At 36.9% G+C, this 25,827-nt stretch overlaps 1 protein-coding gene across 1 annotated transcript in view; it reads right to left on the bottom strand.

Moving 5' to 3' along the window:
• The window catches only part of CEP152 (centrosomal protein 152), an 87,690-nt gene that overhangs the window by 29,822 nt on the left and 32,041 nt on the right, over positions 1-25,827 (bottom strand). The window contains exons 13-18 of the mRNA XM_036075964.2: positions 12,520-12,724; positions 7,052-7,180; positions 6,350-6,459; positions 5,466-5,594; positions 5,201-5,333; positions 711-896 (exon numbers count right to left, since the gene is read on the bottom strand). Coding sequence (XP_035931857.2) covers positions 711-896; positions 5,201-5,333; positions 5,466-5,594; positions 6,350-6,459; positions 7,052-7,180; positions 12,520-12,724 — 892 coding nt within the window. The remainder of the gene's footprint in view (positions 1-710; positions 897-5,200; positions 5,334-5,465; positions 5,595-6,349; positions 6,460-7,051; positions 7,181-12,519; positions 12,725-25,827) is intronic.

The raw sequence follows: 25,827 nt of genomic DNA, 5'->3' as shown, positions 1-25,827 counted from the left end.
ACGAGTAAAAGAATTTCAGGTGCCAGCACTAGACTAATGAATTGCTCTCAGGGGTGGGGGGTGGGGGATGGAAAGCAGGGAAGTCTGAAAAACAGGACAATGGTCTACTAGTCCACCTTTAGGTGGTCCCAACTCCAGTTAATAGCAATCTTGTGGATAAAAGAATCTCCTTTCAATAAGCGTGAAAATTTATCTCACTTCCAACTAAGTTTTCAAGATCATAATTTGGTTCTAAATTTTCTAGAAAACTACTAGCAATCTCATTTGCTACTTAGGTAACAGAGGTAATGTTTTGAGCTTCTGAGCCTGCCCAGTCATTACTTCTTTCTTCTAATGCACAGTACAGGTTATTTATTTATTATAGATTGGTCTGGAGTTACCTGAATCATTCCACAATATGAAATTAGATGTGGGTTTCATTTTGAGGATTCAAAAAAGTGCTCCTCCAAAAACCATTATATCCTGAATTGGGTTGAAGAGTCAAGGGGCGGGGGGGGGGGGGGGGGGGGGGGGGCGCGGTGGGGGAGAATTAAAAAAAATAAAAAACTAGTGTAAGCTGAGCTGTCAATAGCCCAATTCTGAGACGCGAAATAAATGATTATGTAAGTACTTGGCAATTAAAAACTATGTCTCTTCAGGAAGAACTGTCTCTCAACAGTTAATACTACATTTTTTAAACACGGTGACTAGAAAGAAATTTTAACCCACACCTCTTTCTGTTCCTCATCCCAGTGTGATTTGGCTAACATCACTTCATTTTCAACCTGCTGCTTAATATCAGTTTCTTGTTCTTTCAGCCACTTGTTCTTTTCCATCATAAGGATATCTTGGTACTTTTCTTCAAGTTCCACCTGCAGTTTGCTTACATATTCTTCTCTTTCCTCCAATAGCTGTCTCTTTAAACAAAATTCAAGTAAATATCTCTGTATAACACTAATATTCTCCAAGTCAAATATATGAAATAATGGTTACATGCATGTAATAGCAGCAACAAAGACAAATGATCTTCCTACATGCTAACTCAATTAGCTTAATAAACTGTCTTGTAAAGACCTTAGATCTCAAATATTGGATACAAAATTTAGAGATGGCTATATTAAAAGAAAAAGCAACTATTCAATAAATATATTCCCAGAAGACCAACTTTTTAAAAAGTGAAACTGACATTTATGTTTACACCCCACCCATCACGGGACCCATTAGATATCATAGCCCAGAAAAAAACCGTATACTTCTGAAAGACTTGTATTCAGATGCAAGCCAAAAATTATTGCTCTATCTTAAAAGTTATGCCTCCTGTAATAAATTCAGATTGGTATATTTTTTTCATTACCAGAACAAAAATTTTTATCAAAACTAGCTGAAGTATTATCAGATAGTAACTGTCAAGCGTCAGATAAAATTTAATAATTTGAAGTATTAATATAACATTCTCTATTTACTCTAGGAATCCAGTTGATCGAAAAACTCCAATAAAGCTCTACTTGGGAATCAAAATGGCCTGTAACAGTTACCATTTGAAATTTTTTAAAATGGTTCTCTGGACATTCCACTGAGATGCCACTGAAGCCCACAAAATACCATGCCAGAGAAGTATACACTTCACATACCTTTTGCCAGGCAGCAACAGAGCTTGTGCTCGGTGTCTCTTTTCCATTAGTTCTGATTCATGACTACCTGGTTGTCTGGGTTTTTTCTGGTTCACACCTGACCTGGCTTATTTTGGTCTGAATCACCATCTGATTCCTCTCCACCAATGGCATGTGCCAAAAAGATGCCACCTAGTTTTGTTCAGTGTTGTGCGATTTCAGAAACTCTCTGGTGACTAAAGGACCCATTTCCTCACAATCAGGTCATGGAAACTATAGTTGTACTAACGCTATAGGACAGTCTCAATCACATGGCTGAGAATGTTGTCCAGGCTTACATCATATATTGCTGTTATTTTTTGTTGACTTTAGAAGGAATCCTCAAATTGTCTTGTGTATATCTATCCTTCAGGAGTTGGTTCGGTATGTATCTACACTTCCTTTTGACTCACAGCAGAAAACTGCTACCAATTTTCTGTGTATTTGTATGTTTGTGCATAGATCAGCTTTTCTACATAATAAGCCAGCCAAAATTTAACAAAACTAAACTAAAACAGCAAACATCTATTATTTCTCATGATTCTCTGGGTCAGCTGGGTGGTGGTTCTGACCTAAGTCAACACAGCTGATCTCTGCAGGCAGTTGAGGTTATACGGTCTAAGACGGCCTCACTCACATGTCTGGGGGTTAGCTTGTTGTCTGGATAGACAGATGACTTGGTCACATGTTTCATCACCCAGCAGGTTAACCCAGATCATTCACATGGTGGTGGTCACAGCGTTCCTCAGAGCATCAAGCTTGTAAGCCCCAATGCATAAATGCTTTTTAAGGCTCTTTTTGCATATACTAATGTCCCAGTGGCCAAAGTTTGTCATGAAACAGACCACCTCTTACTGAGAATAACTACAAAGTCACACTACAATAATACTGCGTGCATTCACTGACAGGAAGAACGTGTGACCATTTTTGCAATCTACCACAGTGAGGAAAACCTAGCTTCCCTCTCTTTACAGAAGTAAAGTAATAGATTTATTGAGCACAGGGATCTGCCATTTGACCATACTACAGGAATATCTAATTTTTAAAGTTTTATCATTAAAGGGAAGTAAATTTTTGGATGGTTTTAAAACATTTAAACTTGATTTGTATGTCCCAGACAGCAAACGAACTCTAACTTCTAAGGCCTGACTTAGCATGTATTACAGTTGTATAAATGAGCCTTAAGGTATATAGAAATGACATTATGAATGGGAATACTGCCCACCTTTGTCTTGTCTGCAAATTCATGACCTCCAATGATTACTACACAGTCTGAAGGGTTCTGTGTGTATGATGTTTTTCCCATTCTCTGAACAAGCCAGGCTAACACGTGAGGGAAGTTCTGTTAATAAAAGTTTTAAAACTTGGAATTGAGCTCCTACTTAACCCACAGCCTGACTCAATAAGTGTTTCAGAAAAGAACACATATGGAACAGGAAAATACATCCTAGGGCTCTTGGGGTTACCTATCTTATAAATTCTGTATCCAGACTAAGTTACTGACCTGAAAGCCAACTGCAGGGAGAATGGCTTACGTTCTGCACAGAAGGGCTACCCTGAAGTTCCCTAGCTTGCTTGAGTGTAGTAAGATTCTTCCATGGTGTGAGTATGAAACATTTCCTAGGAAATGTCTGCCTACCTCTGGAGGATATCAAGAGATTAATAAATTCTCTTAAAGTTCTGTTCTGACTGGCTTATGAAGATGACTGAGTTTTATAATGGGTTTATGTAAGTCTAAATAAAAAACTAAAGTGTTCCCAGAGAAGGAAGGAATTATACTTCTAGTGTGGTAAGTACTCGGGCCCTCTCAGTAGGGGTGATTATAACTAGCACAAGGCAGTCTTGCAGGGCCATAAGTCTTCTGTACCCTCATCACTCTATTCATGTGCTAAATCCTGTGTTAAAAATGTATAGAACTCTACACCAAATGAAGAGAGTCAATTTCACTGTATGACAATTTGAAATTTTTAAAGAAAAAATTTAACCTGTAAGTTTTTTTGGAAGGGCCAAATAGCAGTTTTAATATTCCTTCCTTGCACCCCTGCACAAGCATTCATGAGCCAAAATTGTATCTGCTGTTAACTGCAAGTGACTGATTATATGAGATCCAATTTTATAGCTAAATTGACTCTTTTAAAAGTACCAGAAAATATATTCCTGAAAAGAATGACCTCTTTAATAGAATTTTTTTTTTTTTTAAGATTTTATTTATTTTTTGACAGAGAGAGAGAGAGACAGAGAGAGGGAACACAAGCAGGGGGAATGGGAAAGGGAGAAGCAGGCTTCCCGCGGAGCAGGGAGCCCGATGCGGGGCTCGATCCCAGGACCCTGGAATCATGACCTGAGCCAAAGGCAGAAGCTTAACGACTGAGCCACCCAAGCACCTGAGAATCGTTCTTCTGTTCTTTGTCAATTTATATATTTAAAAAGAAAGAATCACAGGAGAGATCTTCTCCCTATTTTAATTTTTTTAAACATTACTGAAAGCTAAGTCCTTAATTTCTAAGTAATTTAATAACCCTTCTAACTTTTATATTGCCAGCACTAACTAAAATAGCTCCCTTTAGAAGTTCTTCTTCCATTAGATGATAATGTACACATGGCATGTTTTTTACCATACTAATCTATTCAAAAATAATCAAAATATTAAATGAGCTGAATTCCTCACCTGCTCTTTACTAATTCTTTTTAAGTCTGTAGTAGCAATAGCCTGCTTTAATGTAACTTTGTTCAGAAAACCTCTGTATAGAACATTTACTCAAGCCTTTAAAAATATTTCCTAATCTTGACGCAGGTGGCTTTCAAATTGTGGTCTGTAGGCTGGTCCAAAGTGGAAGGGAGAGTCAGACATGCGTCTGGATGAGACTCTGGCCAGAACAGGGAAGAAAAGAGGGGCGACTGTTTACGTGTGATTTTACTCCTGGACACTCACCAATGGCAACTTGGAAGATTCAGGCAGGAGGAGGGAGTAGAGCAGCCCCTCCGGCTTCCCTAAAAGTGAGAACTTCCCCGAAAGATCGGGTCACACTAACAGTGTGACTTTGCTCTCCGTAGCTCCATATCACCACCTTCCCTGTCATAAGTCCCAAGTTCAAATTCTTGCCCTTCTCCCCAGAAGAAGAAAATGATACTTAGGTACTGAGAGAGAAGTGGGTCAGAGGAAAATGTGTCTGAGGGAATCTTTTGTGCAGTGCTCACAGGACTAGGTAGGTCTGCCTGCAGCCAACAAATGATTGCAAAACGAGGATCCCTGGGTTTCAGACTCACAGTGACTTGGGGCCACTCTTGTTTATTTTATTTTTTTATTTTTAGAACCTGTTTTGCCTCTTAGGATAAATATATAAGGAAGAATCCATTTCTCCTATATGTATTCCATTTTCTACTCAGGTTTTAATAATCATCTCAATATTTACTATATTTTGTAAGTTGTATTGGTGTGATACAGCCAAAAGTAAAGAGACTTCTCCGTATGCCATCTCCGGGTCACAAGAGAACAAGTGGACTGGTTTCCATGACAGCAATGAGGCCAGAGGAATGAGATGGAGCAAAGACAACATGAGCTTGTCCCGTACCTTCTCCTGAGCCTGTTGCTCCTTTTCAGTGGTCTTCCTGAGAGCCAACTCCAGACCATCCTTCTCTCTGCACACTTGCAGGTAACATTCTTGCACGGCGGCCATCTCCTTATTCGTCTTATCTAAGTCAGACCTTGGATACACAACACCGGCAACTAAATGACCGCAGAACAATACAAGGGTTGCAAAACAATTTCCCTCTCAACTACGGAACAGGAGAATACTGTCTCTACAGCTTAAAGGGCAGCTACACTCTCGTTCTCACCTAAGTTGCAGGCGAGCCCCCTCATAAACTTCAAAGAGCTGCTGCTTCTCCAAAGCATGCTTTGCTAACAGGCTTTCCCGTATCTGGGCTTTCATGGCTTCATGGTGCTGCTGGTAAGTCCTCTCACACCTAGAAACAGAGAGCGGACAGTAGAATCTATGGCAGTACCCAGCGTTAGTAGAAACACCAAGATGAAGTAACTGGTTTCTTTTTCTTCCTTCCCTACCCACTTCCAACCTCTGATGCAAATTGTAATTAAGGTCAGGTTGGTTTTCCCCAAGCAAAAGTGGTAATAATTCCCAATGGATGAGCTTAAAGAATCTTCCAAATTTTCTTCAAATGTTTCTAGAGAAAAATTAGAAACTTGGATATGAGAATGCTCCCGTCCTTCAGATAATAGTCTTTAGTTGAGGACTATTTACAAAAAATTAATTGAAATAATAGGGTATAGTTCCAAAATTCCAAAGTATCTATATTAAACATAAATACTAGCAGTACCCAACTCACAAGTAAGTTATGTTCCAAAAATCTGTTACCAAGTTTATGATTTGGTATTTGGAAGACATACTCCCTCCCACAGATTTCTTCCTTATAAAGAATAGTTTCCCAGACAGTCTATAAAAACCATAAAGCTATACTATTTCAATGAACTACAGTTTTGATGGTGCTATAGAACCCGACCCACTACATAACATCATTCCCATGGAAAATGGGTTCCGAATTCTAATTTGAGAAGCCAGAGACTCCTCTTCTTCAGTCTAAGATCTCAGCAGGGAGGGTTCACTCCATAACTTCTCTTGAATCTTTTTTTTTTTTTTTTTTTAGCATGGGGGCATGGGGGATGGAAGGTGGAGGCAGGCATTAGACCTCTATATAGACTTTACCTATCCACAGCCTCCTGTTTATCACGGTCAAAATCTTGTACCATTTGTCTCATCTGACTACATAAGTCTTGATTTGTATTTCTCAGTTTTTCTTCAGTTTTTTTAAGTTCCTAGATACAAAAGAATAAAGTAGTTAGAGGAAATAAACATTATTTTCACTGATTAGTCCAATCTTATCTTTTAATATCCTCTGTGCTTTATCTCTACCCTGTAACATTTATGTATCATTTTCATAATCCTACAAAGTCTCTTTAAGCCTTGGAAGAGTATAGATTCATTTATTTGACAAGTAGCTTTCTGATAGCATTAAGACTTAAAATTTTGAATTCATTTTGAACCATATGGAATGAAAACATTTAACCAGATAAGTATTAGCTAACTGATGTCTAAAAATAAGTCTTAGAATCCAATAATCATCACAGCTATATAAATAAACAAGGTTTAACTTTTTGGTCAAGAGAAGAACACCTCTAGTAGCCATGTTTCTCTATAGACAGGAAACTGGAATTACACTAATTTACCTTCTGATGAAACTACTATCTCATGACCAATAAAGGGAAATGACTGGAATCCTTATTCACCTACTAATAAAGCTGTCTACTAAATCACATCGCCTCTGGATTTTTGAAAAGTCTGTTATATCCTTTGAATTTAGTGAGGTCATAAAAATTCTCACAAAATATAGGAAACTTTTTTAATCACCTGATTTTGTTGTTGTAAAACGTGAATTTCATTTTTAAGTCGCAGAATGTCATCTTTGACAATGGTATCAGAAGTAGAAGAGCCAGGCCATAATTGATTAGTTGGGTTTTCTGAGGTCTCTATTTTAGTCTAAATGTTAAAAAGAAATCAAAAGTTTTTCAGGTTTTTAAAAAATTCCAAGTTCTGCTTTTGAACTAATTTCATACTTACGAAGAAACTGCAAAAACAGTGCAAATAATTTCCATATAACTTTTATCACCGCCCCCAAATATAACCATAGTACAGTGATCAGAACCAAGAAATTAACGAGGATACAGTACTACTAACTAATCTACGGACCCCATACAAAATTCTCCAATCTTCTTCTCACGTCCTTTTTCTAGTTCAGGATCCAATCAACAATTCCACATTGCATTTAGTTGTCATGTCTCATTAGTCTCCTTCAATCTAGCAACAGTTCAGTCTTTGTCTTTCAAACCTATGACTTTTTTTTAAAAGTGTCAACTAGTTATTTTGTAAGATGTCTTTCAATGTGGGTTTCTTTGATATTACTTCATTATTAAATTCAGGTCATCCTTTTTTTTTTTTTTACATTTTTTTTTATTTTGTTATGTTAATCACCATACATTACATCATTAGTTTCTGATGTAGGGTTCCATGATTCATTGTTTGCGTATAACACCCAGTGCTCCATGCAGAACGGGCCCTCTTTAATACCCATGACCAGGCTAACCCATCCCCCCACACCTCTCCCCTCTAGAACCCTCAGTTTGTTTCTCAGAGTTCATAGTCTCTCATGGTTCGTCTCCCCCTCCAATTTCCCCCCCTTCATTTTTCCCTTCCTACGATCTTTTTTTTTTTTTTTAACATATAATGTATTATTTCTTTCAGAGGTACAGGTCTGTGATTCAACAGTCTCACACATTTCACAGTGCTCACCATAGCACATACCCTCCCCAATGTCTATCACCCAGCCATCCATTTTTTGGCATGAATGCCACAGAAGTGATGTGTGTACTCTTCAGGAAACACATGATATCAATGTGTGTCATCACTGATGATGATCAATAAATGAAGGTGGTGTCTGCAGGCACCTTCACTGTAGTCACAATTTTTCTATTTATTAGGAATAAGCTTATGAGATACTTTGAGACTATGCAAATATTCTATTTTTTATCTTACACCCAGTAAGTTTAGCATCTATTCTATTTCTGTACTTATTTGTTTGTATAATCAGTATTAACTCATAGATCTGTATTTTATTCAACAGTACAATTTTTAAGGCTCATGACAGACTTTGGCAAATTGTTTCCCACAAGGTCATGCCAATGTACACTGTCAGACAGTTTGAGAGAATCTGCCCAACTCTCTTTGCCTCCATGGCAGTGCTGTCTTGAAATAATTACTGTAGTTGATGGGGCAAGGGTAGCCAACAAGTGCTTCCATTTGCATTGCTTGCACTGTCATCACAGCAGAACCTCTTACATACCTTCACTATTCATCTGTTTTTCATCTTCCCAGATTTGCCTGTTTATACGACTTCTCTTTTCCTCTCACCTCTGAGTGTCTTCCTTATCTACCTTTATGAGTTCTTTATTCATTGCAGGGGCCACAGAGATTTTTTTTTTTTAAATATCTACTCCATTTGACTGGTTGGTTTAGGTATTTACCTGAAGTCTGAGCTCTCTTTCACAATGTCTAAAAAATATCCTATGTCAAGATTCATTCTCCTCATTGGGCAGGTAATGTGCGTCTCACTCACGTGTGGGGTGACAGAACACCAAGGCTCTGGTTCAGTCTTCCAATTCAGAGCCTTCGCTTTTCTTTACAGGGAGACTGCTCCGGTTGTTGACTTTCCCCTTTCACTTGCCCCCACTGCCCAGAAGCCACTGCTTCTACTCTAGTCAGAAAAGAGAAGAGCTACGAATACCTACTGTTACCTTCTCTCCAGATGTAGGGGTACTAATCAGACTTTCAAGGATTTTACTGACTCATTAGAATGGCTTTCATTTTTTTAACTTGGCCTCAACTTTTTAAAGTTTATGATACTCATTTGTGCTTCCTTCCCCACCGGCGAGTTTTTATTACTATGAAATGAAATGATTGAAAATAACATCATACTGATACATGGGAAAACAATTTTCACAGCTAGCTATTACACTCAGTTTTGACATATTATCACACCGCAGACACACAAGGACTAGGTACTTGTACCTATCAGCACAAAAACCCTTAGGAAGATCTTTAAAAAGGAAAGGACCACTTGAGTGTTACAATGAAACCTCTTTTAGAGTTGGAATACTAAGGACATTACCTACAAGAAAACAAGACACGTAATACACCAATTCTCACATTATCTTCCTAATTCCTATGTCTAAAAAGATTCTGGCTAGGAACCTTCTGAGCTGGCTACTGAGCATTGCCTATCAAGTACCTTGGAATCAGAGTATGGCTTTAACCACAGCTCGTGGTTAGGTAATGATCTCTACTGAGTATCAGATACAGAAAGGCCTCTCTATTCTATTATTACAGAATAATCAAAAAAATCAGTGTGGATATGGGTCCTGACTGCTAGACTGATCTTCCTAAGACCTTTGCTACATTCTACCTTAATGGCCCAGTTGTTCAATTGGAATGAACAGCACAGGATTTGGTCCACTCCCAATCAGTGCATAGTGCTGCATATGGACAAGCTCCTAATCTTCATCACTTATGATCCTGGAAATGTCAGAGAGCAGCACTGTTTGAACAGTCAAATGATATGAAAGCAAAAACAACAGACTCTCTGTGATAATCTTTAATTGTTCTGTATAAGATGGATATGAGCAAACATAAAATATACTACAAGGTTATAAAGCAATAAATACAACAATACTTTTAAATGTTCATAAAAGAAACATGCCAAGTAAGATTATATAAATATTTTTGCTTGCCTTTTCAATACTTAGAAAGGCTTTAAGAAAGGATTTTGATGACCTAGTTCTCTTTAAAAAAATATCCAAGGAAGTTTAAATTGACATGTTCTTTCTCTTAACATCCCTATAGCAAGCAGAGAAGCTCAATATTATTTCATTAACCTCAGGATTTAATGCCAGCTATGATATTATTCCAAAAATTGATATAGTATCTATATATTTGTGGCTTCAAAGATTCCAGAAAGATTGAGCTTATACAATATAGACTTTTATTCACATGCCCTACTCCTTAGTCACACCAGTTTATTTGCTATATCCTTTTATATACTTTGGCTCAAGGCTGAAATGTTTCTTCCTGCATTTATCCTTCAGGACAGAGATCAAACATTCCCTCCTTAAAGACCTCACTAAGGCTTGCCTTACCATCTCCCCTACAAACATGCCTGGTTAGTCATTCCTTCTCAGAGCACCTTGCAACTAGTATCATCCTTATTACACGAAGTTATATATGTCCATCTCCTTACAGATCTGTACTGTTGAATATGGTAGCCATTAACCACATATGGTTATTGAGCACTTGAAAAATGTCCATTGACAAATGAATGGATAAAGAAGATGTGGTACACACACACAAACACACACAATGGAATATTAGCCATCAAAAAGAATGAAATCTTGCCATTTGCAATGATGTGGATGGAACTATGCTAAGGGTATTATGCTAAGTGAAATAAGTCAGAAAAAGACAAATACCATAGGATTTCACTCATATGTGGAATTTAAGAAACAAAAGAGATGAATGGAAGGGAAGGGAAGGAAAGATAAAATAAGATGAGAACAGAGAGAGAGGCAAGTCATGAGAGACTCTTAACTATAGGAAACAAACAGGGTTGTTGGAGGGGTGGTGGGTGGGGCGATGGGGTAACTGGGTGATGGGCATTAAGGAGGGCACTTGAAATAATGAGCACTGGGTTTTGTATGAAACTGATGACTCACTAAATTCTACCTCTGAAACTAATAATACAGCATATATTAAATCGAATTTAAATAAAAAATAGAAATGTGTCTTGTCCAAATTGAAATGTGCTGTAAGTGGACAATACATGTTAGATTTCAAGGACTTGTCACAAACATAAAAAATGCAAACCATCTCGGGCGCCTGGGTGGCTCAGTTGCCTTCGGCTCAGGTCATGATCCTGGAGTCTCAGGATCGAGTCCCGCATCGGGCTTCCTGCTCAGCGGGGAGTCTGCTTCTCCCTCTGACCCTCCCCCCTCTCATGTGCTCTCTCTCTCTTTCTCATTCTCTCCCTCAAATACATAAATAAAAAAAAAAAAATCTTAAAAAAAAAACGCAAACCATCTCATTAATAATTTTATATTGATTACATACTGAGAATATTTTGAATATATTGGGTTACATAAAATATATTATTAAAATTAATTTCACCATTACTTTTACTTTAATGGGATTACTAGAACATTTCAAATTACATATGTGGCTCTATTATATTTCAACTGGATAGTGCTGTTCTAGATTCTAAATTCCTTCAAGGAATGGCCATTGTTTCTTTCCACTGAATCCCACAAGACCTTGCACAGAGTAGCTTTACAAAAAAAAAAAAAAAGCTTAAGCAGAACGATTTGCTCTTACTCCATATACCTCCCAACCCTGCTTTCTGATGTTATAGACTTAAGTAGAAAGCTCATTAGAAATGTGGGAAATAAGCAAAGGCATAGTTTGAAGGTGTCCATGGGCTAATTAGATGACTGTCAACTTGAGTGTTTATCTAAAAAAAATACCTGTTGGTTAAATTACTATTTCCTCCAGCTTCATATTCCTCATCTGTAAAGTGAGGACACTAACTGAAGGATATAAAAGTGGAGTCAGTGATTCTGACTTAAGTGGTTTCTGTGACTTTCCGACTCATAACACCACCACTACATAATTAATTTCCTTATACAGAATGACGTTTATTACAGGAACATGGGCCAGAGAAATCTCACGGACAAAATGCTGAAGGATCTAGTTGAGGAGAACTTAAGACTAGAACACTGTTGGGCACCTGGGTGGCTCAGTCAGTTAAGTGCTTGCCTTCAGCTCGGGTCATGTTCTCAGGGTCCTGGGATCGAGCCCCGCATCAGGCTCCCTGCTCAGCCGGGAGCCTGCTTCTCCCTCTCCCACTGCCCCTGTTTGTGTTCCCTCTCTAGCTGTCTCTCTCTGTCAAATAAATAAATAAAATCTTAAAAAAAAAAAAGACTAGAACACTGTTGGTACAAGCCAATCTTGAGGAAATGCAGATACTTTGTTATGTAGACTGCTTCCTTGGATTTATGGTAAAGGAATTTTACCTAATTAGCATCTCATTTACGAGATGCCAAGAGGAACTAGAAAATATATTACTTTATGTGGTATTCCCTTCTTTATACTTTACTTCTAAATAACGTCAAATGAAACCCTGGAAGACAAAGGTTTGATTTAAATGTGAAGATTGTAAGCATTTTCTTTATTAAACCTTTTAAAAATGGGTTTTTGACTCTACAAATTCTACAAACCTCAACTGTGATGCTTTTTTCATCTTTCTCTGCTTGTTGGAGAGCTTCCATTTTCTTACGACAGTCTCTGAGATCATTTTGTAACTGAGACACCAGATGACGCTTCACCGCGTTACTCCCCAGCAAACGCTGCACTTCTGCTTTCAGCTTCAGAATGACCTCATCTTTGGAAAGCTCGTCCTTTGGCTCTTCTTGCTGTACAATGCTAATGGAGAAGTTATCATATTTAATGTTAAAGCAAGTAACAAATCAAGCATGGTTAGTCCTTGAAACTAACCGCAGTTGTGACCATATTTTGTGACCTATACAACTATACACTAGTATTTCAAAAACAATTTTAAGTTCTGTCATACACAAGGGTATCACCCTTGCTATGTCCCCATATACAGAAGTCTATTCATAAGAAGACTATTATTATGCTTAGACCACCTGCCTCACTGAAAGGAGTTCAACCATGTGAACTTCAATATGGCATGCTTTTTTTGCTTTTGGTTAAGTTGCATGCTGCTGTATATGTATGCCCTTTATGACCCTAAGAGAAACAACACGAAAATAAAGGAGGCAGTGAAAAGTAAGTCATCCTAACAATTTCTGTATCTTTTTTTTTTTAAAAGATTTTATTTATTTATTTGACACAGAGAGAGAGCACAGAAGCAGGGGGAACAGCAGAGGGAGAGGGAGAAGCAGGCTTCCCACTGAACAGGGAGCCCGATGCGGGGCTCGATCCCAGGACTCTGGGATCATGACCTGAGCCGAAGGCAGACACTCAACCGACGGAGCCACCCAGGCACCCCTGTATCTCTTTTATTTATACACAAGTCTGGGTGGTTATCTGAGCAACTGGGGCAAAAATAACAAAAATAAAACCATGCTAATTTAATTCCAACTTTAGTTTCAATAAATTTCAAAACTGGAATGAGATGAGAATTCTGCTCCTTGCCATAATAGATTAAAAGTACCAGATTTTGCAAGACTGTTGAATCTCAGATCTGTACCTCTGAAACAAATAATGCAATATATGTTAAGAAAGAAAAAAAGAAGAAGAAGAATGTAGCAGGAGGGGGAGAAGAACCATGAGAGACAATGGACTCTGAAAAACAAACTGAGGGTTCTAGAGGGGAGGGGGTTGGGGGGATGGGTTAGCCTGGTGATGGGTATTGAGGAGGGTACGTTCTGCATGGAGCACTGGGTGTTATACACAAACAATGAATCATGGAACACTATATCTAAAACTAATGATGTAATGTATGGGGATTAACATAACAATAAAAAAATTAAAAAAAAAAAAAAAAGTACCAGATTTCTCTTCCTGCCTTAAAAAACAAGAAAGCCAAATAAAATATATGAAATGATCATTTTCAATCATTAGACAACAGGCAGCAGAGCATCATGATCCTTCAGAAAAGGAAAACAAGGTGAGCCCTGTGATCCTTCCTTTCTCCCTGGGAAATTTCCAGCCTGCGGCACAGGGAGAGAAAAGCCAAAGACTGCCTAGCAATCTCACCAAGTTGCAGAGTTCAGTTTGGGAAGGACAAAACGGTTAGAATTTGATGAGGGAAATACTATGGGAAAGGTAACTACACAGAAAGAGCTCTAGAGATCTGTATATCCATGTGAGAATATTACTGCAAGGCCAGGGAAACCACAGGAAAGGAATAGGGCTGGGAATACTGGGGGTTCCAATGAACCATAGTGGAAAGACCTCCTAATTCACAAAATATTAAATACTGCCTTAGTAATGGGGCCAAATTAGCCTCAGGTTAAATAAAGTCTGCTCTAAATCTGACCGAACAAAACCTATAAAGAAGGCTTAAAAGGACCAAATGGATTCCAGGAAACTTAAGTGTGCCACAGAAAAAGAATAACAATGTTTTTATAAATACAACAAAATCTAACATCTCAAACATAAAATTCAAAATACCCAGCATCCAGTCAAAATTTATGAGGCATGCAAATAAGGAAAGAAAATATAAACCATAACCAGGAGAAAAATCAATCAATAGAAACTGACCCAGCAATGATGCTGGCAGTAGAATTAATTATATTCTATATGTTCAAGGTAAGAAAAAAAACATGAACACAATAAGAAATAAATGATATAAAAATGACCCAAAGTGAACTTTCACTAAATATTACAACATCTGAAATGAAAAATATCCTTGATGAGATTAACAGCTTATTTAATATTGCAGAAAAGATCAGCAGACATAAAGACGTAACAATAGAACTCTACAAAATTAAACACAGAAAGAAGACTAAAACAGAAATATACTGAGCATGTTAAGTTTTCTAACCCCATTGTAACTGAAATCCCAGAAGAGGAGAGAGGAAGGGGACAGAGAAAAAAAATTTATTTTTTTAAAGATTTTATTTATTTCAGACAGAGAGAGCAAGCACAAGCGGGAGAGGGGCAGAGGGAAAGGGGGAAGCAGACTCCCTGCTGAACAGGGAGCTCAACAGAGGGGTCAATCCCAGGACCCTAGGATCATGACCTGAGCCGAAGGCAGATGCCTAATGAACTGAGCCACCCAGGCACTTCCCAAATTTTTTTAATGAACAAAATTCTATTTGATGAAAATTAAAATCCTATTAAAACCTATAAGCTCAATGAATCTCAAGCAGAAAATGAAGAAAACCACCATAAGTTATATTAACATCAAATTGCTGAAAACCAAGATAAAAAGAGAGCACAGGAAGACTCCTGGAGAGGAGAGAACCAGAGAAAGGAGTCATGAATTCTGTACATAAATATGTACAAGCCTTAGTCTAAGCCCTGAACTATGCATGCACAGAACAGACCCACAAACCAGCAGAGCAAATATTTGGAGAATTTAACTGAAATTTGAACCACACACACAAATCTCACAATGACTAACTTTTGAGCTATGCATACAAGGACAGATTCAAACCAATGTGGCAAAGGCTTGGACAAATAAACTGAGATTTGAAACACCTATACAAGTTTCTACACAACATAAAAACATCTAATATAGGCATACCATGGTGATATCGCAGATTTGGTTGCAAACCACCACAGTAAAGCAAATATTGCAGTAAAGTGACTCAGATGAAGTCAACTAAGTGAGCAACAGCATTATGTCTAAAAAACAATATACAAACTTTAATTAAAACATACTTTATTGCTAAAACATGCTGACCATTGAGCTTTTAGTGAGTTGTAATCATAGAAAATAGCTCAACAGAAATTATCCAATATGAAAACAGAAAAAGAAATTGGAAAAAAATGAACTGTCTCAGGAACTGTGGGACAATATAAAAAAAATTTAAATTGTATAATTGGAGACCTAGAATAGGAGAGAAGAAAGAAGCAGGGACAGAAAAGATATTTGAATAATGGTCAACATTTCACAAATCTGGTAAAAGACATAATAAATTCACATTTTCAATAAACTCAGTGAACCCAAAATGAAATGAACTTAAAAAACCAAAAAACACTTAAGACACATCTTAATCAAAGTGCTGAAAAGGGGGAAAAATATCTTGAAAACAACAAAAGAAAAACAACACATTACACACAAGATAATGGTCCAAATAACAAGGATTTCTCTTCAGAAACCACGAACGGCAGAGACAGTGGAAGAACATATCTTTAAAATGCTGAAATAAAAGAACAATTGATCCAGAATTCTGTAATCAGTAAATAGAAGGACATCGTCATATAAGGAAGCTTAGAAGAAATGCTCAAGAAAATTCTTCAATCTAAAGGAAAATGTTATCTATAAAAAAAAACTACAAGACATTACTGGAGAGAAACTAAAGAAGACATAAATAGAGAGGTACAACATGCATGTTCTGAAATTGGAAGACTCAATTTTTTTCTTCCTCCAGCTTTATTTAGGTATAAATGACAAACAGCAATTTCTTAAGATGTCAATTCTCCCCAAATTGGTCTATAGATTCAACATAATCCCAATTAAAACTCCAGCAGACTTTGTTGTATAAATTGACTAGGTAATCATTAAATTTATTTTGGAATGCAAAGAACTTAGAATACTCAAAACAATTTTGAAAAGAAAGTTGAAGGACTTGCCCAACACATTTCAAGACTTACTGTAAAGCTATAGTACCAAGAGTGTTACTAACAAAAAGAGTAGGGGAACAGAATGGAGAGTACAGGGGCGCCTGGGTGTCTCAGTCGTTAAGCGTCTGCCTTCGGCTCAGGTCATGATCCCAGGGTCCTGGGATTGAGCCCCGCATTGGGCTCCCTGCTCGGCGGGAAGCCTGCTTCTCCCTCTCCCACTCCCCCTGCTTGTGTTCCCTCTCTCGCTGTGTCTCTCTCTGTCAAATAAATAAATAAAATCTTAAAAAAAAAAAAGAATGGAGAGTACAGAAACAGGCCACAAATGGTCAATTAATTATCAACAAAGATATCAAGGCAATTTAACGAGAAAAGAGAGGTTTTTCTGACAGACGGTATTAGATCAACTAGATACTGATATGAAGAAAAACGGACATCAATCCTTACCTCATACCATACTAAAAAACTAATTCATAATGAATTAAATGTAAGAGGTAACACTATCAAATTTCTAAAGTCCTAAGAAAATTTTTGTGACAGAGTTACATTAGAACAAAAAGCCAGGAACTCTTTTAAAAGAGATAACTGATAAATTTGAATTCATAAAAACTTAAACTTTTGCTCTTCAAAAGATACATTAAGAACAAGATAAGGTAAACCAGAGTAGAAGAAAATATTCACAACATATAGATCAGAGAAAGGGCCTGTATCCTGGAATAAATAAAAACCAAACGACATAAACAAATGGCAATGAAGCACATCAGAAAAAAAGAAGAAAGGGAAAGAAAAGCACATCAAAAAATGCTTAGGGACGTCTAGGTGGCTCAGTCAGTTAAGCGTCCAACTCTTGATTTCGACTCAGGTCATGATCTCAGAATTGTGAAATTGAGCCCAGGGTTGGGCTTCGTCCATGCTGGGCCTGAGCCTGCTTAAAATTCTCTCTCTTCCCTCTGCCCCTCCCCTCCCTTGTGCACATAATCTCTCTCTCTCAAAAAAAAAAAAAAAAAGATGCTTAGATCGTTGGTCATTAGGTAAATAAAAATTAAATCACAATAAGATTATCACTACACACACACTACAAATACTCAAGTTAAAAAAGATTAACACCACCAAGTTTTAACAACAACGTAGAACAACAAAAACCTCAGACATTGCTTCTGGTAATGCAAAATAGTACAGTCACTTTGAAAAACAGCATTCACGCTATCAATACCCAAATAAAATAGAGGAATTCTAATGTAACCTTAAAGAGAAAGCAAGTTGGAGCATAAGTGAAACAAAAAAGCTACAATTATCTCCATTAGCAAATGATATAATTATATCTAGAAAAACCTAAAATATAATGGAAAAAACTACTACAAACAATAAGAGAATTAAAAGTAACAGGTTACAACAAAAAAATATAGAAATCATATGTACAAACATTACTCAAGAAGAAATAATAGAAATGAATACCTTATTTACTATTACAAAAATATCTAAGCATCACTTTTACAAGAATTGTGCAAAAACCTAAATATAAAAAATTCCAAAAACACTCCTGAGAGACAAAAATAGATTTAAGCAAATGAAAAGACATGCTATATTATTGGATAAAAAAATTCAACATCGGGGCACCTGGGTGGCTCAGTCGTTAAGCGTCTGCCTTCGGCTCGGGTCGTGATCCCAGGGTCCTGGGATCGAGCCCCACATCGGGCTCCCTGCTAGGCAGGAGGCCTGCTTCTCCCTCTCCCACTCCCCCTGCTTGTGTTCCCTCTCTCACTGTGTCTCTCTCTGTCAAATAAATAAATAAAAAATCTTTAAAAAAAAAAAAAAATTCAACATCATAATAATATCAATTCTCCCTAGGTCAATGTATACGTTTAATGTGATCCTAATAAAAATATTCTCAGGATTTTTTCCTGGAGTAGAACAAGTTAATTATAAAGTTCATTTGCATGTGTAAACAAGCAAGAATAATCGGAAAAACCCTAACAGAAACAGCAATTCCAGAGAGATGGTAAAACTAAAGTATAAAGCAAAGCATTAAAGCTTTTGGAAGGCAGCACAGGATAACAGGAAAGGTTTTGTTTTTGTTTTTTTAAGATTGATTTATTTATTTTAGAGAGAAGGCACATGAGTGCATGAGCAAGGGGAGGGACTGAGGGAGAGAGAGAAAATCCTTGAGTCGACTCCCCCCTGAGCGCAGAGCCCGACGTGGGGCTGGATCCCAGGACCCTGAGACCATGACCTGAGCCGAAACCAAGAGTCTGCCATTTAACCAACTGAGCCACCCAGGTTCCCCAACAGGAAAGATTTCTTAAAGGAAACATAAAAAGCACTAACCATGATTGATAAATTTGACTAAAACTAAAAAACTTCCATTCATCAAAAGACAAATTAAAAGGTTAAAAAGTGAGAAGATATTTACAATACACATAACCTTCAAAGAACTCATACCTGGAACAGATTTTAAAAAAAGAAAAAACTCCTACAAATCAACAGAACACATGCATACACAAACACAAAGTCATTTAAAAACTGAGGAGGGACACGAACAAGTCACACACACACCCCACACCCAAAAGCCAATAAACAGTATTTCTCAATGGAGCTCAATCTCATCAGTAATCCAGGATAATGCAAATTAAAACCGCAATAAAATATCACTACACATTAAATGGCTGAAAGTAAAAAACTTAAAATACCAAGTGTCAGGAAAGAGACAGAGCAACTAAGACTTTCATACACTTCTCATGGAGATGTAAATTGGCACAACCACTGTGAAAAACAGTTTGGCATTACCTGTTAAAGTTGAAATACACATACTACAAGCAATTTCACCTCTAAGTATATACCCAACAGAAATGTATGCACATTGTACTAGGAAGTAACATTAAGAATCTACAGTTAGTAGAATGGAAAATAAACTGGAATATTCATACAAATAAAGATACTAAATATCTATATATATAAATGAATGAGCTACAGTTCCACGCTACACCATGAGTCTCACAACAAAATGTTAAGTGAAAAAAAGTCTAAAGAACACCTATATATGTGAAAAACACACAGCTAGCATTCATGCTTAATGGAGAATGAGCGAATGCTTCCCTATAAGATGAGGAGCAAAACAAGAATATCAGTTTTTACCACTTCTATTCAACACTGTACTAGAGATTCTAGCTGGAGCAATTAGTCAAAGAAAAAATAAAGGCATCCAGATTGGAAAGAAAGACATAAAATGATCTCTATCAGGTGACATGATCCTATACCTAAAAAATCCTAAGGAATCCGCTAAAAAACTATTTGAACTAAATTAACAAGTTCAACAATGTGTCAGGATACAACATCTATATATATAAAATCAATTGTATCTCTATACACTAAGAATTAACCACCTGAAAATAAAATTAAAACAATCCAGCAAAAAGAATAGCCAAGAGAATAAAATACTTAGGAGTAAATTTAACAAAAACAGTATATGATTAGTACACCGAAAACCACACAAAGAATGCATGAGTAGTACACTGAAAGAGATTAAAGAAGACCTAAATAAATGGAAAGACATCCTGTGTTCAGGAATCAGAACCCAATATTGCGAAGATTGCAATACTCCTCTAACTTGATCTACAGACTACATGTAACTCCAATCAAAATCTCAGCTGGTTTCTGTATAGAAATTGATAAACTGATCCTAAAATTTATATGGAAATGCAAGAGACCCAGAATAGCCCAAGCAATATTGAAAAAGAAGACAAAGTTGAAAGATTCATACTTCCCAATTGCAAAACTTACTACAGCAAGACAGTATGGCACTGGCATAATGACAGATAGATCAATGGAACAGAAGTGAGAGTCCAGAAAAAGATCCTCATATTTAGAGTCAACTGATTTTTGACAAGGATGTCAAAACAATTTTGGTACTGGGACAACTAGATATTCACGTGCAAAAGAATGAAGTTCTACATCACATCATATAGTAAAAATTAATTCAAAATGAATCCAAGACCTAATGTAAGAGATAAAACTCTTGGAGAAGAAAACATAGGTATAAATCTTCAGGACCTGGGGTTAGAGAATGGTTTCTCAGAAAATCAAAAGCACAAGCAACCAAAGAAAAAATATGTTAAGTTGACTTCATAAAATTAAAGACCTTTGTGCTTCAAAGGATGCTATCAAGAAAGTGAAAAGAGAACCCACAGGAGAAAATACTTGCAAATCATATATCTGACAAGGGACTTGTATTCAGAATATATAAAGAACTCTCAAAACCAATAAAAGGACAACCCAATTTTAAAATGGGCTAAAGATTCGAAGAGATCTCTCCAAAGAAGATATACAAATGGCCAATAAACACAGTAAAAGATGTTCAACATAATTAGCCATCAAATAAAAACTACATCATTAGCAAGTCAAAGCCAAATAGCAAGTGTTGGCAAGGATATAAAAAAATTGGAACCCTTGGGGCGCCTGGGTGGCTCAGATGGTTGGGCGTCTGCCTTCGGTTCAGGTCATGATCCCAGGGTCCTGGGATCGAGCCCCACGTCGGGCTCCCTGCTCAGCGGGGAGTCTGCTTCTCCCTCTCCCTCTGCTTCTCCCCCTGCTCCTGCTCTGTCTCTGTGTCTCGAATGAATAAATTAAAAAAAATTGGAACCCTCATACATCGCTGGTGGGAATATAAAATGGTACAGCCACTTTGAAAACAGTATGACCATTTTTTGAAATGCTAAACATAGAATTACCACATTACCCAGCAATTCCACTCCCAGATAAAGAGTTGTCCTTGAATAATATGGGTTTGAACTGCACAGGTCCTCTTATACGAGGATATTTTTTTGATACAGGACAATATCATAAATGTATTTTCTCTTCCTTATGATTGGCTCAATATTTTCTTTTCTCTAGCTTACTTTAATGTAAGAATAAAATATATAATACATATAACATACAAAATATGTGTTAATCAACAGCTTATGTTATTGGTAAGGTTTCCCATCAATAGCAGGCTATTAGCAGTTAAGTTTTTGGAAAGCCAAAAGTCATATGCAGATTCTCAACCACACAGCAGGTCAGGGTCCCTAACCTATGCACTGACCAAGGGTCACTGTATATCTAAGAGAAATGAAAACATATATCCACACAAATTTGTGCACAAGTATTCCTAGCAGCATTATTCATAATAGCCAAAAAGTAGAAACAACTCAAATAAATGTCCATCAGCTGATGCATGAATAAGTCAAAGGTGATATATATTCACACAATGAAATATTATTTGGCTACAAAACGGAATGAGGCACTGATACAAGCTGCAACATGGATGAACCTTGAAAGCATTATGCTAAGTGAAAGAAGCCAGTTACAAAACACCACATACTATACAATTCCATTCATGTGAAATGTACAGAAGAGGCAGATCCATAGATAGAAGGTAGATTAGTGATTGCCTGGAGCTGTGAGGACAAGAAGGGGTAATGAGGAATGTATGAGGAATGTAGGTACAGGGTTTCTTTTTTGGGATGTTGAAAACTTTAAACAGGAAAACTCTCAGCACCGGCTAGGACACACAGAAATAGGTATTGCCATATGATGTGGGTAATAATCAAACTACAGAGCTGCTTAGCAGTATGTATCAAAAACCTCAAATATGTGCACACCTCTTAGTGAGGATATTCACCCACATCTTAAAGAAATAAAGATGTGGGGGCGCCTGGGTGGCTCAGTTGGTTAAGCAACTGCCTTCAGCTTAGGTCATGATCTCAGGGTCCTGGGATCAAGCCCCACATCAGGCTCCCTGCTCGGCAGGAAGCCTGTTTCTCCCTCTCCCTCTGCCCCTCCTCCCTGCTTGTGCTCTCTCTTAAATGAATAAAATCTTAAAAAATAAAAATTAAAATGTGCATAAAGACATGACTACAAAGATGCCTGTGATATTGCATTACTTAGCATAAAAAAATTAACGTGTATTACTGCAGTTCCTTCATCCATATATCCAAATATACACAAAAATATTTGTCATCTATAGATTTCAGAATATAATTTTAAAAAACACATTATCAAACAATATATTCAATATTATTTTATCTTTCAGAAATATACAAAACAGATAATGTGGAAATTACACACCAAAGTGTTAAAAGTGGTTTTCTTCATGGGAGGTGAAATAAGATGATGTTGCTTTTACTTTTCTTCTCTTTTCTTAATCTGTATTTTCTAATTTTTCCATAATAAAGGAAAAAGTTACTTTTGAAAAGAAATAGTTGATAGTATGTACCCTTAATATGATGTGATAAAAATGGCACCTCATCTCTCTGGTCTTCCTCCACAAAACCCATGAGAAAAATATAATCATAAAAGAAACATCAAATTCCAAGAGGGGCTTCCTACAAAATAGTTGACCAGTACTTCTCAAACTGTCAAGGTCATCAAAAACAAGGAAAATTAAGAGGAACCTAAGGAATCGTGATTCCTAAATGTGATGTGGTATCCTGGATGTAATCCTGGAACAGAAAAAGGACATCAGGCAAAAACTAGGACATCTAAATAAACTATGGACATCAGTTAATAATAATGGGTCAATATTAGTTCATTAATTGTAACAAAGATTCCAGGCTGGTGTTAAGATGTTAATAGAGGAAAATGGGTGCAGAGTATAGGGAAATTCTTTGCACTAATTTTTCTGGTAATCTAAAACTGTTCTAAAAAACTAAAAGGTAGTTCTAAAAAGAGAAATAAATAATAGTATCTTGAGTTTAATTTTTACTGTTCTTCAGTTTCAGCACACACACACACACACACGTACAGAGAGACAGAGGGAAAAGGAGAATGAATATTAGGGTTTTTTAAACATATTATAAAAGGAGTTCCTTACAATACACTACATATTTATCAATACACACAACATCTCTATAGGTAATAGATACGGTGTAAATATGTCTGTACAGATCTCATCTACTTAAACCACTCCTATTTACACAGAAATAGAAATACAAGATAAAAAATATAATTCACAGAAATAGAATTATATAAGAAGTATAAAATATATTACAATGCATCTTCATGTGCTGTAAGATGTGGCGAACCTTTAGCAGAAGGCTTATTTTGCTCGGTTAACAAATTAGGCATCCCTAATTTCTTTTCTTACTGAATGCTGACCACTAAAATAGCACATCATGTACTCCTAGAGGGAGCCAAGTCAGAGAGCAGAGAAAGTGCTTGCTAAAATAATTTTCTCTTCTTTCCCAAAAGGGAAAAAGTCAGCAGTGGTGACCAGTCCTGCTGAGCCCCATGGAAGTCAGTTCCCCTAAGTCCAAATAAACTGTAGTCCCTTATGAAGCCTGCTGAGAAGACCAAAGGGAAAAGGCATTCCACTTGTTAAATGTTTATTATTTGAACTTCGCAGCCAACTATAATAAGGGAGAGGGAAGCTGTCTGCAAGCTGCATGCAGATTTAGCTACTCAAATTCCATGAATGTGAAATAGAACACTGAGTCTAAACCCTTAAAATTTACTAAGCAGTAGCTTGAGGGAGGTGGCAGTTGAGAATAAAAGCTTGGAGCTGCTAATATTTGGGTCAGTGATTTGAAAGCAGCTCAAGTCAACAAAGAACTAAAATTCTCGACACTGGGAAAACTGTGGCTTCCTCTTGTTCTAAGAATCACAATCCAGCAGAGAAAAGGTACAAATCTCTTCTCTCCTATATCTCCTCTCACTTTGATCTACGAATAAATATTTTTACTTTTTCCTCAAAGCCGAATTCTTATCTATTAAACTGCTGGTGGGTGGGACCACTACAAGCTAAACCTTTTTTCACTAATCCTGTGATTCACAGGATGTCTTCTAGCTGAATCTTAATGACCACTCACTCTGTCCTTATTCTCCACCTTCCCAGCTCAATGTGGCGGAAATCCTTTTACCATGACAGTGATGTGATGTCTCAGGTTGGATATATCCACAGGAATGTGCTTTATATTACTGTAGGATTTTGGCTATGAGTACTAATTAAATTTAAAGGGCAGAAGCAGAATACATTTTAGTAGATATCATGATGAAGTAAGTCTACTTGAAAAAATAAAACATATATATATTATTTTTACATAACATATGTATGTATTATTTTCCAAATTCCCAGGCTAATTATAGCTCAAATTAAAATAAAGTAATAACAAACTGGAGAAAAATCTTTTTTGAGATGAACTGAATCTTTAACCCTCTAAAATACAAGACATAAGGAAGAATGAAGTTAAAGTAAAAAGGTTTGATTGTCATGTAAATACGAACCAACAGATTTACAGTAAAGTTTTGGGCTCAAGGACTGGTTCTGCTGCTAATGGTCTATCTTCTTGGGCAAAAAAGTTCAGCCCTTTGAGCTCTAGTTTTCCCAACCCTAAAATGAAGATATAGATCTGATGTTTCCTCAAGGTTGAGATGAGAATCAAAAATCTTTGACGAAGTATATGTTGAATTAAAAGAGAATTAATATGAAAACTGGATCAATGGTGTATTTTAACCAATCATGTACTAGATGATAATAGGAATAACTATCAACAATTAAATGTCTAATATGTGTGGGGCGCCTGGGTGGCTCAGTCAGTTAGGCGTCCAACTCTTGATTTTGGCTCGTCACGATCTCAGGGTCTGGGATCCAGCCTTGTTGGGCTCCATGCTCAGCTGGGAGTCTGCTTGAGAGCCTCTCTCTCTCTCCCCCTCCCCACTTGTGCACTCACTAATAATTTTTTTAAAAATTAAAAATAAATGCCTAATATGTGCAAGAACATATTATATGAGGTCCTTTATATTTTAATCCTCATTTTAACCCCCAAGGGACATCTATAATCTACTTAATAGAAAAAACTTGATGAGAAAACAGGCTCCGAAAAGCCAAGAAACTTGCCCAGGATCACAAAGCTAGTGATAAATGGCAAAACTACAAATCAAAACAAAATCTGGGTCTAAACACCATGCTCTTTCCACTAGCCATTTAGAACTAATCTAGCATGAACAGGAAACAAGGCATTCACAGCAGTAAATTTTCCAGATAACTACATTTTAACTTCAAAATTTTATGTAAATCTGTCTAAAAAATATAATGTATACATCCTTTTTTGCTTTTATTAACTAACCAAAGATGAAGGCTTTCCTCAAAACTCAGGATCCTGACTGTAGGCATTTTGAGGTAGATCACAGCTGTAGTTCCTGTAGTTTTCTCCTCGCTAAGGCCGAGCTAGCTGACTGAAACACTGGTATGACCTCTTCTAGCCCTCTGCCCCAGCTACTCTGCAGTCAGCAACTCA

The sequence above is a fragment of the Halichoerus grypus genome, chromosome 8, assembly GCF_964656455.1.
Source record: "Halichoerus grypus chromosome 8, mHalGry1.hap1.1, whole genome shotgun sequence".
In the NCBI taxonomy this organism is placed as follows: domain Eukaryota; kingdom Metazoa; phylum Chordata; class Mammalia; order Carnivora; family Phocidae; genus Halichoerus; species Halichoerus grypus.
Note: the sequence above shows the minus strand (reverse complement) of the source record. Positions and strands in the feature narration are given on the sequence as shown.